Source organism: Amblyomma maculatum, chromosome 4, assembly GCF_055883805.1.
Source record: "Amblyomma maculatum isolate TAMU_Amacu chromosome 4, ASM5588380v1, whole genome shotgun sequence".
NCBI classification, from domain to species: domain Eukaryota; kingdom Metazoa; phylum Arthropoda; class Arachnida; order Ixodida; family Ixodidae; genus Amblyomma; species Amblyomma maculatum.
Window position 1 is genome coordinate 115,557,252 of NC_139347.1, and position 20,836 is coordinate 115,578,087.

General features: G+C 44.0%; 1 protein-coding gene across 1 annotated transcript in view; it reads left to right on the plus strand.

Moving 5' to 3' along the window:
* LOC146192192 (uncharacterized) overlaps positions 1–20,836 on the plus strand; it is a 97,173-nt gene that overhangs the window by 35,273 nt on the left and 41,064 nt on the right. The window contains exon 3 of the mRNA XM_084600423.1: positions 701–893. Within this exon, the coding sequence (XP_084456549.1) occupies positions 701–893 (193 nt within the window). The remainder of the gene's footprint in view (positions 1–700; positions 894–20,836) is intronic.

Consider the following 20,836-nt stretch of genomic DNA (forward strand, 5'->3'; position numbering starts at 1 on the left):
CGAACGGCCTTCTCAGAGCCACACAAATTTAGCTAGCCGCCACATGACCAAAGGCTCATACTGCCTCGGCCCGGTAAAGTGGACAACGCTACTTTCCTTTCATCAAGAAACACTTCTGACGCAGCACGCGTGCTCTTATTCCTCCGATGTGGCTGTACTTCAGAGCATCCGGGTCAGGATTTTCCGCACTCCTACCGTCACACAGACTTGGACTCCTTTCCGACATTCATAAGCCCACCCGGAGGAGGAGGAGGAGGAGGAGGAGGAGGAGGAGGAGGAGGAGGAGGAGGAGGAGGAGGAGGAGGAGGAGGAGGAGGAGGAGGAGGAGGAGGAGGAAAGGCATTTCTCGCCCGGATTGTCTGATATGCACATGCGAAAATATTGAAGCCGACTTTATCAGTAGCTGTGCGGCTGCCCACCACTCAAGCCTACAAAAGACCTGACGGTAGCGCATCCTTCACTGAGAAATTCTGCGTCAGATATTGCCTGAACGCCGGGACACACCAACGCTCGCTCATGGACTGCATGAAATAGGCAAACATTTTTCTATAAGTTCAATAATTTCTTCATCCTTCCTCACATACCCCTCGGATACCCTGAGGCCTTAAATTTATATAAAAAGCGCGCCTCTAGGCTAAATACAGTCCCTTACGCTGTGCTTTATGGTGATTATAAGGGCCTTTTTATTTTGTTTTCTAAGCAATAATGCAGGACTCTGCCTTGGAAGGATCAACCACAGCACAGTAACGTACGCAGCGCTAGACTTGACAGACCGCTATGGCTTCAGAGTGTCTGACACGCCGCCGGTGGAACACGTTGCAGTCTCCAAGGTTTCCACACCTGTAAAAGGAACACACGTACTTCAGTACTTTGGTGCTAAAGATAAAATTGAGGTAAGAAATTCTTTTTTATTGATTGTCGCATGAATATCTACATATTGGACCTCACCTTTACAAAGTAACATAATTTTTTTAGATGGATTTAGTGACCACAATTTGTTTCAGATGACTATTAAAATTCCGCTACCATTTGGTTGCACTACTGACATTGATTCCAACATGAGCTGTAATTTACAAGCTGATTACAATGCTTTCAACACAGAACTTCAGGAATTTTCAGACAAGATACTACTTCCTGGTTACTATGACCGGTATATCAATGACAACTGAGTGCTATTTAGAGAGAAGCTGGCAAGCTTGGTGCAAACCCATGTTCCCCTAGTCACTATAACCCATATTACATCCAACCCTCGGTTTACAAAAAATTATCATCGAATGAGGAATAATAAAACACGGCTGTACAAATATGAAAAAACGCCTGAATTCTCCGATTGCTTGGAATAAGTATAAAAACTACTTGGAAGCATACAGCTGTGTTCTTTGTGACGCTAAGGATAAATATTTTTTACAAGAGCTTCCTTCTCTTCCAAAGAATAATCCGAGAAAAAAAATCTGGAAGATAACCGGTCAGCGTAGCATGAATAACGACATTTCAATACACGACATCAATAACATTCCTTAGTCTGATGTTGACTGTCCAATAGCATATAACTCTTTTTTACATCAGTATTGACTACAGAAGACAGTTCTAATGTTCCCCACGTATCTGATTTTGACTACCCGTATATGGCTTCGATTGACATCACATTCGATGGCATAGTCCATTTTATCAATAGCCTTCAAGTGGCATTGATGAGATCAATTCCAAAATACTAAAAAAATTCTATCTCCGTGTCTGGTACTCTCTGACTTCATATATTTCGACAATCATTATTACCGGGCATGCTCCCTGACATTTGGAAAGTATCAAAATTGGTATCAGTTTACAAAAGTGGCGTTAAACATTCCTGCGAAAACTACCGCCCCATTTCACTAACATGCATCTGCTGCAAGATGCTTGAGCACACTATTGCGTCTAATATTTATGGTCACCTTAAATCTAATAATTTCTTCTTTTCCAATCAACATGGCGTTAGGAAAGGCTTTTCCTGCTAGTCACAGCTTTTAGATTTCACTACCGACCTTCACTCCAGTATGAACTGCAACTTACAAACTGACTGCGCCTTTCTTGACTACTCAAAGCATTTGGTCGCGTAGAACACTGGCGCATAATATCAAAGCTTTCTGCTGTTAGCTTAGACTCTAACTTTGTCATGGATTTGCAACTTCCATTCTTCAATTCACAATTGTTAATAATTACTCCTCTCCTCTGTCTCATGTTACATCGGGTGTACCGCTAGGAAGCGTCCTTGGTCCGTTACTCTTCTTAATTTATATTAACAACTTACCGAACAACATTTCATCTAAAATGCGAATATTTCCTGATTAATGCATTATATATCGAATAATAAAGAGTACTGGCTACCACAGTACACTTCAGTATGACTTGGATATTCTTAACAATTGTTATAACACATGGATAAAGACCTTGAATGCCTCCAAGTGTAACATAATCTCTTTTAACCGAAAGCAACCTACTTCTCACTTTCCTTACACCATTAGTAACAACATACTGGCACGGAAAATTGAATATAGATACTTAGGCGTTCACCTAACACAAAATTTCTCGTGGGCGAATCACAAAATTACAATTCCAGCTAATGCTTCCCGGTCATTCGCCTTCCGGCGCCGCAACTTACATAAAGCTCCTTCCAATTTGCGTAAACAAGCCTATTTAACACTTTTTAGACCTCCTTTTGCATTTGGTTTGCATTTTCATTTGCATCAGAAATACTTAGTCGATGTGCTGGAATCAATCCAAAACAGGGCCAGTCATTTTAATACACGAAATTATAGTTATCAGAATAACGGCCTGGGGGGCGAGTTGGTGCATGATGGAATTGAACGGCGGCGCAACACAGAAACGAACACAGACAAGAAGGGAACATCACATGCGCACACTGCGCATGTGGTGTTCCCTTCTTGTCTGTGTCCGTTTCTGTGTTGTGCCGCCGTTCAATTCCATTATTGTTATCATTCAACCGCAACACAAATAAAGCTGAAAGTTTCGCTCCCTCCGTTAGGCGTGCGTCGAGATATTGCCCTTCTATTTCTACTTCACAAATTAATCCATGCCACTCATTCACCGTTATCGCACCTGCAACGACCCTCTTATTCCTCAACCAGATCCCACAATAATTACACTTTTACACGCATTTATGGCAGCACTCATGCCTTTACCTTTTCCGCGCTCGCATGTGCTCTACGCCCGTGGAATTACCTTCCAAACCACATCGCCTCTCAGGCCAATAGTGAAATTTTCCATGATCTATTCAAACATTTTATCCACAATTGCATTAGGACGTTCCCAACTGTATCAGGAAGTTATGACTGTTTCATTTTATTTTTCCCTGTCTTATCGCATGTGGTTGCTATGTATTGCTATTTATAGTTCCGCATCTGTAAGATATGCGCGTGTTTTTGTGCCAGGCTACTTTTTATGTATGATTTCCTATTTAAATATTTTGTTCATTATGGGTTTTTTTTTGTTTGCGTTGTTGTTGTATTTGTAATAATTGCTTTTTGTATTTTTGTACTTACACCTGTTCATTACTGCGGATTTTGCTGCTTTTTAGGCACTGTTATATGTATATATACATCTTCCGTACCCCCTCCCCCCCCCCCCCCTTACACAATGCCTCCCTAGAGGCCTGGATGGTATTGTAAATAAATAAACATTCCCGTTCGGAAAAGAGGGCAGAAGGATTGGCGGTTTGAAAACAGTGCTTGCTGCCTGTCTGATATGCTTAGTCATAGTTTTACATGACGCCGAGCACATTAAGTTAGCATTGCCTGACAAGTCTTCTCAATCACTCAATCAATATGAGTTTAAACTCATGCCAAGGTGGTCGCGGCGGCCTTTTGAGGTTGACGTGAGATGCTTGTGAAAACCAAAGCGGTAGTTTCGGCTTTTGAAGTACTTCCTTTTTCCGCTGGCTACTTCTGTCATCTTTACCAAAACTTTAACAATTTGGCCCGTAACTCACCCGACTCGTACTAGGCTTTCACACGATTCAGCTTATACAATGTATGGTGCGTGTAGAATTTTATCTTGAATCGTTTCATCACCTGATTTTAAGGCTCATAAGTATTGGGGGCACTTGCACTCTGCGTGGCCTATTAGGTAATGGAAAACGAGATTAATATTGCTTTCTTGTGCAACACCACAGGTTGCTAGAAGCACCTGGATTCATTCGAAACCAAAGCAGCATCGCTTATTCATGATGTGCGTTGCTTTGCTTATAACATTTAATGTGCCAAAATTATTCAAAATATCGCAACACTTTTGCGGAGGGCTACGCTTAATTTCCGTCACTGCAGGCTCTTTGACATGCAAAGAGCAAAGCAGGTGCTTTGCGTCATGGTTCAATGCACATTACGCCATCGCTTGTCCGAATCGAATCTACGATTTATCATTATTCCATTTATTTCCATCAATAACGGGGGAGGCGAGACAAAAAGCTACGGCAGCAGTTTGACATGCCCGCATACTGCAAAGCAACAACAGAACAAGTCGCACAACCCGACGCATATTACTTCGAAACAACAAGAATATAAAAAGCGAATGTCGACTAGCTTGTGTAATCACATTAAATGCAACAGGTTGCGGAAAAAGTGTAAAAACATAAAATGCGCACTTTTTACAAAACCAATGTATAGCCTTGTTAACAAATTAATGTGAATTGATGCGACGTGAATTGACGCGATTCATGTCAAATTCGTAGCCACTTTTCCCCGTTTTCAACCTCCAACAACAACATGTTTATCTTCAGCTAATACATTTCTCGCTTCGTCGTTTCTCTAAGCTTTTCCTTCTTCAAAGTGGTAGGGCGTGACCTTGTGCTGCGAACCACATAGAGTTACGTCATATACAGTGATAGTGATGGTGCGCAGTTGGCTTGGACAGCATATGTTCGCAAGTTGATATTGTTTCATTTTCTTGGGCTGCATTGAGGACGGTTGGCACAATTGCTCAATAAAAAATTGGTATAGAGCTCCTTGTCTCTAATTGGTTATTCGCCCGATTTATTTACAGGATCAAAGTTCTGCAAAATTTAGTTCTTTAAGGTGCAAAAGCGAAAAAAGCCTCCGTGAATATTGTGGTGCTACTTTTCATCGCAATATCTCGCAGATACCGCAGAACAAGGGTAACCAATAGCGATACGCTTCCGCTGGGGCCTACTAGTCGAAGTTCAATGTGTAATATCGAAATAATTTCAAATCCAGTGTGGTTTGGAGTGATCTCCATACGTGCGGAAGCCCGAATATATGACCAGGGCCCCTACAGCAGGGGTTGTAATATACGTATACAGAAAACAAGTAACCGAATAATGCTAAAGTAATCCATGTCACATGTACCCGATCAGAGTGGTCATCCAGCCTTAGAAAAGCAAAGAAAGATTGCTGAACAGCAATCGATTATTATTGCATGATTTAGCTTCCAATTTCATTGCAATGACTCAAACTTGCTCTAACTGCAATCAACTAGTGCGACCTGTTTGAATTATTTAACAAGCAGTCAATTTTTAACAGGAGATGTTTTTAAAGGCTGTCGTCACTGATTTCGCAACGTTGCCTCATGAACACATTAGCCGCTACACTGAACTCTCTCTGTGTGATTTACAAAAAAAAAATGTTCGCGACATTTCAGCCTAACTTCTCCACGGAACCGCTAAGTAGACAAATATACTGAAAGCACCTTGTGAAACTGAATTATAGCCTGGTGACCTTGGTGATTTTAATTACCCCATCACAGAATGAATGGGATTTTTATATTCTACTTACACTACACTGCAAATTATGCATAATATTTTAATCGTCCCTTAACTGCTTTATTATTGTTCGCAATGGTACAAGTTCCATTATTGATTCATTTTTCTGTAATGGTGTTCGCAACCTTAAAGTTGAATAGCATGTAAATAGCGGTATTTATTATTGTACTAACATCAAAGAATAGAACTTTTTGTGCCAAAACTTGCAAAAATGATTTTTAAATGTAGCATGACGATAACAGAACAGTCATTAAGCTCGGAAAAAAATAAAAGAAAAGAAAAAAAAAAGATTAACAGTAAGAAACTGTTCCCTAATAAACCCTGATGCAAAATCGGGAAAACTAAATCTCCAGATTCCGCATCACAATGAAAGATACTTTTTCTACTTAGCTCCCCTCCGATTTCATTAAAGCCTACCTTAAGAAAATCTGGAGGCAAATAACTCCAGCTTCACGATCATAAAATATATTTAAACAAAATTCCATGTTCCAGTTTGATGATGCTTTGGTGCGCACGTGTGACAAAATTATTTCAAATTATCATTTACGCTGGAAGATAGCTTTCTTCCTACCTATTGCATAAAATTTTCCTGAATTTCAGATGCTTTAATTTCTGAGGCAGATGCTCTCAATTTATTTCTGAAGCTTGGCGTAAAACCCCCACCAGATGACATTCCCAATGAATGTCTGAAGCGTTATGCACAGTGGTGTTTCAAATAATTATGCATCTTGCGTAACAAGCCATTAAACGAACGCTGATTACCAAATGACTGGAGAATCGCCAGAAAAAAAAATTATGAAATTGGCAACAGAATTGACAACTTCTGTTGCTCTATCATTAGGCAGGGCTTTGCACCAGCGTAGCTCATCATGTAATCGGAGCCCACGATACCCCAATTGTTGCCCATCGATGAAGTTGGAAAGAAGCCGAGGAGGTTCATCGGTTCATTCCTTATTGCTTAAAATAACTTAGTTGGGAATGGTGTGGGATTCAGTAGCCCAGCAGGTCTCATAGGAGATGTCTTGGGTCGTTTATACTTGCCGCACCTTTTGACGTGATGGGCGACGTCTGCAGTTGAACGTAGACAATAGCACTTCTTCCGGATTTGGTGCTACGTGTCTATAAACTCGCTATTCTCGGTGGGAGGCGTATCGTTGAACACCTGTAGATTTTCCTCTCTGAGATTTACACGCACAAGAATGTGTGCGGTCTTATTGGAGGCGAAATTCTTCACGAGAACGTCACTGAGCGAAGCGAAGGACGAATATTGACGTCTGAACACAGCAGGAGGAGACGCCCTCGGGCCTTTCATATAATCGACCAGATCTCTCCACCTAAAGTTCGTGCTCTGCAGTTGTGCGAAATCACTAGGACTCAGCGCTCCTAAGAAGGCCTTGTCATTGTCTTCATTCGGAAGCGCTACAACGGGGGCTTGTGATAAGCAGTCTGAGTCGGAATGGTTGTGACCAGACTTGTAGACAACAGAGATTGCAAATTCTTGAAGACGCAGGCTCCATCCAACAAAGCGGTAGGATGAATATATCAAATTGGCGGGCCAGCATAAAGCATGGTGATCGCTCACAACCTTGAATTGTCCATACAAGTAGGGGAGAAATATCAATGAGGCCAAGTTGATGGCGAGGCATTCTTTTTCGGTCGTCGAATATTTGGCTTAGGCGTTCGATATACAATGACTAGCGTACGCCGTAACTTTCTACTCTCTTGCCACTTTTCTCGATGAGTGCTGCTCCTAAGCACAAGCTGCTCCCGTTCGTATGAATTTCAGTCTCGGGGTTTTCATCATAGAGCTTGAGAACAGGAGGCGACTCTAGGCGGGGCTTGAGACCCCTTGGGAGATTTTATTTGCGGCGCTTCAACTTTAAATGCGCGTCAGCATTCATAAGTTGGATCAAAGGTTCGGTATTGCGGAAAACGTTCCTGACAAATCGTTGGTGGCAATCCCATAGTCTAAGAGATCTGCGTGAAGCATTAGAAGCAGGCGGTGGAAACTGCGATCGCAGGTGTATTCTCTGGTCCGGGTGAACTTCTGCTTCATTACAATGGGACCAAGGAGCTGCACCTCGTTGTAGACTAAATGGCACTGATTTGGCTTCAGTGTTAGCCTTTCAGACTTCACTGCTTTCAGAACTATCGAAGCGTTTCCAATTGACCTTCAAGCTTCGAAAATAATGCAACAACGTCGTCTAAGTGTATCAGATAAATATGCCACTTCAAGCCTATCAGCACATTACTCATAACTTACTGTAACATCGAAAGTGAGGAGCAGAGGCTCAAAGATAAGGTCCCGAAGGCTGTCAGCGATTGCAGATGCGCTGTTGTGGTGACTTGCGCAGGATGGTTAAAGAGGTCAATTGTAGTTACGCATCCGGGTGTCCAACGTCTTCTCGATGCTGGACGCTTCGTATTCCGGTTCAGCCATGACATTTCGCTGATTTCTGACAAGTCTGGCTAAAAGCAGCTCTTTAACACCTCACATCAAAAATTTCGCTTTCTCTACTTTAGTCGAGCGAGGGTCGATACTGCGAAGGAGGCGCTTCATTTCCTTAACATAAGCCAGGATCGGTTTGTTGATGAGCTGAATCCTTGAATGGAAGAGGCACTGTGGTTTTTCTTTCATGAAGTCATTGCTGATGGTCCTCAAAGGCGCCTGCTTGAATGTGTCTAATTACTTCAAAGTAGTCTTTGTGATATGGTTAACCTACACCGTGATTTCACAATGTCTGCATGTCTGCGGACGTTTTTACTCAGTCAAATGCTTTCTCGTTGTCAATGACTACTATATACGGGCTGCTTATATTCCGAGCACATTTCTATCACCTGGTATATAGTATGGATATGATCGATAGTAGAGCGTCTTTTCCGAAAGCGAAGCTGGCCTAGTACTTAGGTTTTCTGAAGTCTGAAATCGTCCTTAATCTGTTAGTTTCCTTAGTAATTACCTTGTACATTTAAGATAATAAGCTGATTGGTCTTTAATGTTCCAAATCCTTAGCTTCCCCTTTCTCATGGATTAAGGCGATGTTAGTATTCTTCCAGGGTTCTGGTACCGTGGTTGTTGGTAAATCTTTAGCACTGCTCTTCTCACACCGTAAGCGAGGGGGAAGAAGATTACCGGCAAGAAAGCGAGATTTCGCGAGCGAGGATGTTGGTATTCCTGGTTGACGCAATCTATCAACTCCACCAAATATTACGTGGTTGGGACGATGCCGAAGGCAACCGACGAGGAGGCAGGAGTTTCACTTTAATGAACTATTTATTGGGCTGCCTTGCGCCCACAGTAGAACTAAGCAACACGGCTGCGGCATTATGAACAACCGTGCACATCGGTTGTCGAATTGAGAATACATGTTGCACTAGTTAGCAGCGCAATTTATAATCTGCAAAGACGCATCTAGTTAAGACTCCAATGATGACCATACAAACCTGGGTCATTGTGGAAAGAGATGTGTTGTCTGGAATCATTTCATATACATCTCGGTGAATTATGACTGACAATAAAAATTTATTATTTATACATACTGGTCAAAGCAAGAGGGGCATACTGCAAAACTATACAAGCCATAAAACCATTAGCCGCAACAGATGGAAGTCACTTTAAGATTAAAAAATCCTACATTCACCAAAACCTCACCACTAGGAGCCATACAAAAAATCCTTCAATTCCTTCACAAAACATTAGATCGACCTAAACCTGAAAAAGGTTGATTCCAATCCGCGACAATATTCGGGAAACAACTGAGCGGAAACCCATTCGTTCTTGCGAAACTTGGCGCCATAGAATGGTCATGTAAGTACCGTCTTTGCTAAAAGTAACCAGGCTGCATGTGTCGCTTCTCGCGTGTATTATAAAGGCAATATTAACTCCTAGAGGATCAAAACTTGCTAAGAAGTGAGGACAGGAGCTCGCCTTTATATTGCACATATTTACCGCTTCAGAAGTGTTACGAATTTTCTGCTACCCGTATGAGAAGCAGAACACGCAGCCTGGTTGCTTTTGGCATAGACGGTACATGTCGAGTTGTTCCCAGGCTGCTAATTTCACACAGTCTGAAATATCTGCCTTCAGGTTACTTGAGATATAACCGTCAAGCAATACTAGGCGCCTAAACATTATTTTTACTGTTAAAATTGCAAATTACCTTTTAGATTAATGAACTCGGTGAATCTCTCCTTCTGTATTTACCATAAATAAGACGATCTACTTTTCTGTCTACACGCTCCAGTTGGGCGATATCTTTTTTAGACGGATCCCAGACTGCTGCCGCATATTCAAGTTGGGGCCTAACACACGCCTTGTATACGGTGATTCTAGTATTGATGGGGTATTTCTGAGTTTCCTTTTATTAAAACATAATTTCTTCATTGCAGACGTAGACACGTCCGAGATATGCGAGTTCCAAATAAGCTTGTTAGTGACGGTAACTCTGAGGTATTTATAGCTCTCTACTTCTAAAATAGGAAAGTCGTCAGGTATGTAACTATGTTGCCTGAATACTTTTTTTTGCTTCTGATTCGTAACAAAACGGTTTTTCTTGGTTGATAACCCCACCCAAAGCGCACGCCAGTCTTCGATTGTACTATGGTTTTCTGCAGCGACTGGTAGTCATAATCACCCACTATTTCCTTGAACACAACACAGTCACCGGCAAATAACCTCAAAGAAACATCCTTTCAACAACATCCACTAGGTCATCGACAAAGATAAAAAATAACAGGGGCCCCAAGACACTGCCTTGTGGAACCCCTGAACTCACATGTAGTATGTCAGGACAGCAATCTCGGATAGACGAGAATTACTGCTTGTCTGTGAGATAGGCGCGGATTCATTGAATAATAAAAGAAGGAAACCCTAATGTGTCGAGGTTAAACAACTTTAGTGAGGCACCTTGTCAAAGGCCCCACTGCAATCAAAAATTAAGACGTCTGTTTGTCCAGAAGCATCCAGTATTCTTAAAAATTCATGCACCGCTGATACAATTTGTGTAATAGTTGACATTGCTCTGCTAAACCCATGCTGATAAGGTGACAAAATTGTATGGTCTTCAACAAATTACCATATAACAAAAAATAGCATACTCTAACAATATTCACTAATTGTTGGTTAAAGAAACTGGGCAATTATTGGTCACAGTTTGCTTTTTTAAAAACTGGGACAACACGAGCCTTACGCCAAACATATGGTATAATACCTATGGTCAGGGACAAGTTAAACATGTCACTCAAGTATTGGGCTATTTTTTCAGCTTAGCGGTTCAAAAACGTATTCGGAGCCCCATCTGGTCCCGGAGACCTTTTAGTGTTAAAATTCAGTACCATTGCTGTAACTCCAGCGCTACTATTTACTAAATCCCTTTTTAAAGTGGAAAGGATCTTTGATTTGCATTCACCATGCATTCTGAACACACTCTGAAAGTAATTGTTGAAACGCGTTGGGATCGTACTTGCGTCTGTTATACTTGTATCCTCAATTTTGATCGTAGTCAATCCCTGCCTTTAATGATTCAAGTGGCGCCAGAATTTTTGCGGGTCCGTCCTCATGACACCTTCAAGCCTTTTTCAAAGCCATTCCTGGCCTCTCTAATTTTTTCTGCCAAGAGTTGTTTTTATATAAACAAACAGCAGAGGTCCTATTTTGTGCTGCTTCCTAAGCATTTTCATTTTACATTTATCTTCGATAATCTTCCTATAAGATCCAGGGCTTTTCACTGCCTTGAACGACCTTCTTCAAAGGAAAACATTTATCAATACAGAAATTAACTGCATTGCGGAACAGCAACCCTGAATATCTCCGGTATTCGAGCCAAGATGTGATTCCAAATCATCCATAATCGCAACTCGTCAGCTCTACTGAAGTCTCTGAAAATGAATATTTTCACGGTGTTATCAGTGTTCCCACCAGTATGCTATCAGCACAAGCATATAATTTTGTGGTTGGAGATGCCACTCTCAACAGGAACCGTTCCCTCATTGAACAAATCACTCACAAACAGGTCCAAGGTGGCCACTCCACGTATAGTCAATAACAACCTGCTCTAGGCTAAGAGAAAACACCATGCCTAGGATAAAATGAATAGACGAAGAGAGGCCATAGTTCAATTCATGACAGTTAACAGATGACCGATACAAATAGGCGGCTTTGAGTACATTCTTGCCACGAAATTTCTTCAAGTAACCATACAACTTGCTCAAAAACAAATCATCTGAGTCCGATGCTCGATGCAATGCCCAAAGGAGCTAAATCTTCTAAAAACAGACACCTTCAAACACAAAGCTTCATGGTCTAGTATATGATCAATTTCGGAAACATCGATACAGCTTTTTTTTTTAATAATCGCTCTCTCCTTCATGAGGGCCCCGCGCTCTTCTCTGTATTTGATACCTTGGTGGTTTATATTCATCATCTCTAATCAAATTGTGTATCAAAGTTTCAGTTGGGATGCCGATGTGTGAATCACACTGTAGTAACACACGTTCAAGTTCATCCACTTTATTAACTAAGCTTCGGGCATTCAGATATACTAAAAACGCTGGTGCGACCTTAATTGCTAGCGGCGCGAAAGCGCCGGGCGCAGATCAGATACTAAGCCGCGAGTCTTTGGAATTTCATCCCACGTGTAAACTTTTCCATCAATGCGAAGCTCATCATGTACAAGTAACATCTTTTTTCCACCTGCCTTATCCGCTCTGGCACAATCCCACTGCTGCTTCCTTTTGTACTGTGTGTCGGCACTGTACTACTGCTGCAAAGATATTCCAATTCCTTTCAGCTTCCTAGCATTTCGGCATTTCGCAAAACTGCTCGTTTCTGCGTAATTCTAAAAACGTAAAATTACCGGGCTTTTTAGTGACCACTTTCCTATTCTTCGAATATTTACAACAGACAAACAAGACACGTACAATTTGTGAAATAAATTCGTTTACTATCTTTTTTACGCAATATAAGTTCAGACTCGCTTTTAAGCTCTGAAATTCCCAAAATAAAAAGGAATTAGACTTCTGATTGGTGTCTTTAAACTCGAACATTTTTGTGCTGCTTCCTCATCATATATTTTACCATAGCTGTCAATGCGGATAGTTGTTCTGTCTCCCTTACAATTATTTGCAACTTTGTAATGCTTAATTCAAGATTATTCAGTCGTATATCAAGGCTAGACAGAGTTTGTTTTGTGCTTTCTAAGTTGTTTTAATATCCGTGATGTCAATCCTAACTGCCTATTGCCACTTCATAATTCTGTGAAAACGTTCGTCCTACCAGGGACCAGGGTTAAACTCAATATTCCCACACAGCACCAGCCTACCAGCCTAAAAGGAGTTAAAGGCAATACTCACACACTTCTGTGGGCAAAGGAGGACAACAAAGAATCTGTCGTCGCTACGGATTGAAGAGCTGTTACAAACTTGTACAGCAAAGAAAAGATGCATGATGAACGTCTGTTGCCCAGCGTCCTCTCCGAGACAAAAGAAGATGCTTTCCTGTGATGCTGTCATTATAGGCGTCAATCCTGATGCCGTCACCCATCCAAGAATAAGGAGTGGAAATGTGTTCGTAGGCGATGTGGGAGAAGTCAGATATAGAGGAGGCACAGGGCTTCGACTTATGGTCTCTAGGGGAAGGGGAGTCGACGGGATAACGTGACATGCGGCCTGCATCCTGGTAAAACCGGCCGGATCTGTGTACAACTGAAAATGTATACTGCAAGCGTAGTGCCCAGCTGCCGAGGCGGCTAGCAGTATCCTTGAGGGAAGACAGTCGACATAAGGCGTGGTGGTCTGTAATAACTCTGAAGGGTAGGCCAAAGAAGCAGAGTCGGAATTTTCCAATGTTCCAAAGAGAGCCAGGCACTCCTGTTCCGGAGTATTTCTGATCCGCTGAAAACAGGAGCTGGCTGGCGAAGCGATCACGCAGTGTTGGCCGCATCGTCGATGTGCAAGAATGGCACCAATCCCGTGAACGCTGGCGTAGGTGCAAAGTTCCGTCGGGGTAAACAGGTTGAAATGGGCCAACGCAGGAGGCTTGTAGAGAACAGCGATGAGGCTGGAGAATCCGTTAGCCTGATCGGTCCCCAAAATAAATAATACATTTCCTCAGCAGATAGGTGAGAGGGCAAGCAACAGCTTCAAACTTCGGGATGAATTGGTGAAAATAGGAACACGGTACTGTAAAACTGCGGATTTAACGGGGTGAACGATAGGACGTAAGAGCACTGACAGTGGGACCTTTGCCGGAATCGGGTTGCACGCTGGTGACGTTGTCTAAATGGCCAAGCACTTTAAGTTCGCGACGACCAAAACTGCACTTATACGAGTTCAGCTCAAATCCGGCACGGCGGAAAATGGCAATATGGGCGAAAGGCTACGGAGGTGGCTTTCAGACGAAGGTGAGAGAACAATCACGTCATCCAAGTAACATAGACAAGTCGCCCACTTAAAGCCGTGGAGTAAGGAGTCAATCATCCGTTCAAACGTGGCAGGGGTGTTATAAAGTCCAAAAGGCATGACCTTAAAATGGGAAAGTCCATCGGGTGCGACGAAAGCTGTCTTCTCGCGGTCTTGTTCGTCAACAGAGATTTGCAAGTAGCCGCTACAATGATCGATGGAGGAAAAGTATCGTGTTCCATGTAAACGATTCAAAGCATCTTCTATTCGCGGTAGCGGGTAGATATCCTTTTCTGTGATCTTGTTCAGATAGCAATAGTCGACGCAAATGCGCCGACTGTTTTTTTTTAACTAGCATGACAGGAGATGCCCAAGGGCTGTTCTAAGATTCGATGATATCGTTGGCCAACACCTTGTCGACCTCCTCCTGGAGGACTTCGCACTTAGAAAGGGGCAAACTATCAGGCCTCCAATGTTCAGGTCTTGCATCACTAGTGTCAGTGCAGTGAGTCACATCTGGTGTTTGACCCAGAGAACCGGTGGAAAAGTAAAAAATGGGGCGAAGGACAGCAAAAGGTTGTGCAGGTCCCGAACTTGCTCGTGGCTGAGGCCGGAGGCTAGCATCCTGGAAAAGAGGGCCGGTAATGGTGATTGGGAATGCGGGTGCAGCTTGAAGGTGGGCCAGGCGTGAGAGCTGAAAGGGTAGAGGTAACAAGGTAGCAAGGGATATTCCTTCGGGCAGCACTTGGGTGACAGACTGAAGTTCAGGTTAGGAAGGTAGGTGCTATTGTGGTTAAAGCGTACTATGAGGTGGGAAAGAACAAATTTGCAGTGAAGACGTCGATGATAGGGCAAGCAATATAGTCACCTTGAGGCGCAGGCGGGAATGGTGACAGAGGTAGGTAAACCGCAGCAACGGGAGGCAGGCGAGTGAACTCGGTAGAAAAAAGGCGAGGTGTAGATTGAGGATCTTTTAAGCAGACAGGTAGGTCCATAGGAAGAAGGTCGCTGGAGCAGCCGATATAGGCAGAGTGGGCCGTTAAAAAGTCAACACCGAGGATCTCATTGTGAGGGCACTAGTTGAGGATGGTGAACAAAACAGGGATCTGATAACCGGCAAGGGTCACTCGAGTGGTTCACAGGCTAGTGACGGCAATTGTACTGTAATCGGCAACACGAGCGGTGTGCTAAGCAGCGGGGTCTGCACTTTTTGATAAGGCGGCAAAGGGATGGGCTCATGACCGAGACTTGGGCGCCAGTATCAATGAGGGCAGCGACAGAAGCACCGTCCACAAAGAGAGAGAAGAGATTACAGGGTGAAACAATGGGCAGTAGAGTATGCTACCTGCACAAGGAATGCCTAAATTGGCAACCTGCTGATGGACGATGGCCTGAATAAAAAAAATATAGCCTCCAGGTTAATGTCCGAGAAGGGCGCGTTGGATGTACCTGGAGCAAGTGCTTCAAGTTCTTGGCGCACGATGCGAGTCACGTTTTCAGGTTTTGATGGCTGGGATAGGGTCGGCAGATACTTGCACATGGAGCACCGGTGGAGTTAGTAAGCCGATCGAAGCGGTGCGCAATGCATCTGTGCTTGGCCTTCTCGAAGCGTAGACAAACCTGTAGAACGGAGCTAACCGTAGAGCAGTCCCGACTGAGCAGAAGATCAACGGCATCGCCGGCTATGCCATTGAGGATATGCCCCATCATGTCTTTATCAACCTTACGGGACAGTGCCAAAACGTCTTGGAGGTAGGTGATTTAAACCTCGGTAGAATTCTTGGCCGCGATGGGCAAGGTCACTCTCGGCAGCGAGCTGACGGCTAACAGGCTTTCCGAACAGGTCAAGATGTTTTACTTTGAGAACATCCCAGGAGGGAATATCTTCGTCGTGTTTTACGAACCACAAGCGTGCGGTTCCGGTGAGGTAGAAAATAACATTGCCCAGCATCAGTGTGGCGTCTCCCCTGTTGTGCTGGCTAACACGCTCAACGCGAGAGCCAGTCCTCGACATCCACCTCATCTGTACCGCAGAATGCGCCAAGATCACGGGGGAGGGCCACGATGGCAGTTAGTTTTGCAGCGGTAGATGGAGCCGCGCTGGTTGTTATCGCGACTGTACCTAGTGAAGGTCGCTGCGGAGATCCAGAGTGAGTTCGTCTCGAACCACTGTCCTCCACCAAGATGTTACGGGGAAGTATTTATTCAGACTTGCACTGTAACGGGCGGAACTTGGCGCATTGTCTTCAGGGGCAGTTAAGCATCTCCACTGTCTGCGTCATCGCCATCTACACAACATTTCAGCGCTCACGCGATCCTCGGTCATCGTCGTCGTCTGCGAGCACACCACTTCGTCGGTTACGCATTTTTCGGTAACAATATGAATGATTCGCTGCAATATCTGTTGTGAATTGCCGTCCCATATCTTTGTCCCACACCATGTAATCATTTCGAACTAATTGTTTATTAACATGGAGCCGTTTCTCTTATAATTTATGCACAGTTATGTACAACTTAACTGATAAACAGCACGACTTTTGATGCTTTTCTCTGCGAATCATGTAGTACGAGCTATTCAATATTATGAGGGTAATCAATGAAGCCAAGGTGACTGACGCTATATTTATGACCTTTAAAAACAATTAAAAACGTTTCACAAACACATTTCTTCGCGAACCAGGTAATGAACTGAAAAGGGAAATTTACTAGCAAAGATTGTAAATGAAAAACAAACAACACGACGGATTCAATGCTTCTGAACCGAATGTGTACCCAGTTTCGAAGCGGAACGCCAGCAACTGCGTTTCGATGGAGGCGAAAAGGTGAGGCGTCCATGTGCTGTGCGGTGCCAGCGCAAGTTTAAGACATAGTTGGTCGAAATTACTCGGTTATAGGCAGAATCTGGTTTCATGCCCTCCGCATGCGATGCCAAAGATGCTTTTCTGCTCCATTCGTTCAGGTTTTGGCGGGGACGTGCGTATGTGCAATGCAGTTACTCGGCGCCAGCGCGCGCATCTACTTCGATGCTGCAACCTTCTTTGTCCTCTCTGCCGTGAGCACAGAGGCGGAAAACCTGGGAACGGAGCAGCTGGTTACCTGGTTACGGGGCATGCGAAGTACCAGCTCGTGCCGTGCACGGCGACCTTGGCTTTACATGGTGTAGTGACAATTCACTTCAAAAACTTTATTCGGTATGCGGTAATAGACAATCCTTCTTCCCTCCTAGTTCCTGTTCATTCCGGCGATCTCGTACGCTTATTTCTTCGCCCGCATCTTTGCTTTGTTTTTATTAATGCGTAAGCAATGTATGGATATGTACTCGAATTTCTCATCGGCATGACCGTTTCGGGGAGGAAAAAATTGAACTACTTGGTATGTCAAAAAAGAGTGGTGACATCAAACAGAGCCTAAAGAAATGATATGCAAATGCAAAATCGGTAATGTGGGCTAATTAGGTCAATATTAAACCAATTTGTGTAATTGGGATCAACGAATGCCGCCAGCTCACTTTCGGTTTGATTCTGAGCTTCCTGTCACGTGTCTCAGCGGACCTGAAGTGTGGAAAGTGTTATCTCGACGTCGTGTAATATATCGTAGGGTGTGATATCACAAAAAAGAATTGGCAATTCGCTGCAAACCCTTTCCGAGAACACTGCAGAATCTGCGCTGAAGAAATGTGTATGCCTGAGCGTTGCTGTTTTGGCAACGCTCAACAATTATGAAAGTTGCGTGTCAATTCAAAAGTTGGCATGTCGCTGCAAACGTAGTGGACAGCCCAGCAACACTCAGGCTTTAGTATTTCTCCAGTGCATATTCTGCACTGTTCTCGGAATTTTTTATGATATGGTCGACAACATATCAGTCTGTACTAAATTTTGCGCTTACGGTTGTATCAAGTACAAAAAATGAGCACATGTGAATACGTCCACTCACAAATTTAAAGATTTCGCTAATAAAATAAAATAATGCGACTAATGTGTTAATTATAATACAGTGTTCATACGTAAACTACAAACGAATCCTGATTCGTTTAACTATGCTGATAATATATTACTGCGGAGAAGGCGAGCGAAGAGGACGAAGTGCTGGCTCGTGTCTTTATATCTGTGCATTGGTGGACAGTCACCTTCCGCTGTGCGTCTTGTCTTGTGCCCTAGACCTAGCGTCGAAGCACGTAACATCTTTGGTGGAGGTGCGTAGTGCGATCTTCGCACCAAGGACCCCTCCATTGGTCGGCAGACCGAGACCGCCAAAATAACTAAACACGGCGATTCATGGAGCTAGAATACCGCTCGTTTTGTGATAATGGCGCGACCTCGCGACCTATAGCACTTTTTCTACCACTCACTGCACCGACATCGAGGGTTTGTTGAGCCTGTACAAAACAGTAAGCACTTACAAACGCTGAAATCCTCAGTTATGCTCGCCAATGTAATATTTGATCTCAATGTGACGCCAAGGGTATGGTATGAAGCCCATATATAATAACTTACTGGTTGGGAAATCTGCAAAGAAAGACTGCGAGCGCTTTTCAGAATTATCGGCAGCTCACCACAATGTAGCAGCTGTTATGTCGCAGCCAATCTTCGGCGGAGAGTTATGTGGCCTACATTGAATAAGTCTTGGCGTTTAGCTACAAGGTCGACTGTACCGTGATTGATTTCGACAAGGTTGGCCACGTACTCAAAGAAATCGCCGGCGGTGCTTTTCATTTGCTCGTCCGCAAGGGTTCCTCCACTATCGACGCACCATTGAAGGGCGCCGCCGTTTTGAGCAGGTGAAAAGCCGTCGTATTTCTCAGCAGTTTTTCTGGCTGCTGAACGCAGCAGTGGCGTTTTGCTGCAAGGGACAGCGACCATCATCTCGAAAGCCTTTGGAACCACGCAACGTCACGGACACAGTGGCAAGAAACGTCACTGGAATATTGGGAGCCCTGGCACCTGTGACACTGTCACAGACCACTACAAATACCACTATCCCCGTCATGCGGCTGATTCAACCCGTAGTGCAGGAGACCTACCTTCCACAGTGTGAGTTTTCAGCAGTCAACCACTTCATCAACCTCGTCGCCCTGTTTTCTAGCCTTCCTATTACTGTCCTCAACGTTACCGCAATCCTGACGAATTGCGCACTCCAGGTGACCGACCGATCCGCTTTAAACGTTCTCGCGCTGGCCATGTTCAAGGAGGCTATAAAAACCTGCTGGAGTTGAAGGAGCGTCCGTCGAGTGAAGCCTCCATGACGCCGTCTTGGGACAGAACAGCGAACCGGTTGCGCGCCCGCTGAGCGCACGGAGAAAAGGAAGTTGTTCAAGTGTGCGGCATGTAACACGATAAAGACAAACATTGTTGGCTTATGCGTGGCTTATGGCCGCACGAATCATATGAAAACTACCCCTGGAGTCATATTTCAAAAATTCGCTCATTAAAGTTCATTTCGAACTCACTGTGCTCCTTGCACTGAGGCGTGTACGTATGGGCATATAGCGGCTGTTTCTTTTCTGCTATGATTCCAAAATATCCTGAGGTGCAAACTATTTCGAAACGAACTGTTCGCCGCGAGGTCTGGCACGAAAAAGGCAGACTGCTTGTGTTCAGTTCAATTTGCTCTAGAATTTTTGACTGGACTATACAAAGGGCATCATTGAGCATACGCTTTGTACCGGCTTTGTTCCCTGAACGGCTTCAAGCGCCAGTAATTCTTTGAGTCATGTGGCTCTGCAGCATTGTTATAAATAAATAATTATATGTTTAGCACAGTTTCTTCGCTGTAATAAATAGTGGATGGCTGATGTATCTGCGCGCTTCTATTACGGGAAGCGTATGCTGATATTTCGGTCATAAAGCCGCTATGCCGCAACATTGTGAAAAACGTGTCAGAAACATTACGGAGGCCTTGTGCGGTGCTTGTGAGGCAGCGACGTCGTATGTCGTGAACCGTGATAGCGTGTTCAGTCGGATAAAGCGTGCATAAAGTTGGAATATTGATCGAGTAAGGAATATTAGGTGGAGAAAGCTCAATTAGGGTTTTATTAAATTATCATATTGATGACTTAAGAGTAATGGGCGCTTCGAGCGCATTACGCTTAGAGGAGTAGAGACACCAACGTTTCGAGTTCTGGTTTTATGGTTTTACTATGCCTTGGTACCCACTGATCATAATATGTGGCATAACAAGTTCCAGCGCGCCATTTAATAATTAATTACGAAGCTATATAGAACAGTCAGTTTCGGTTTCCAGTCCCAGCAGCAGGCACTGCCACGTGACGTCGACGATGCGCGAACGCAACAAGTTAGTGATCACGTGACCTCCAAAACGTGTGACGCGGAGGCGTAAGCACTCCTCTGCTTTAACAAACACGTGTGCGACCATGTGCGTGATACACAACATACGTCCGCGTTGATAACGGCATCGTCGTCGTCGTCTTTATCGTCGTCTTCGCCTTCATCGTCGTCATCGTCGTTTTCTTCATGGCCATCCTCGCCGTCATCAAGCGACGTCGAAGATGCATGGGATGAACATTTTGCCGCCAATGCGGGCCCACACAACCATTACAGGTTTGACCCGCTGGCGAGCCCGTCACCAAGACCGCCACCCCATGGTCCGGTCAACGCTGTAGAAAACGAGGAGGCTGGCGACCAGGGTGAGCACCTAGGCAACACCTGGTAG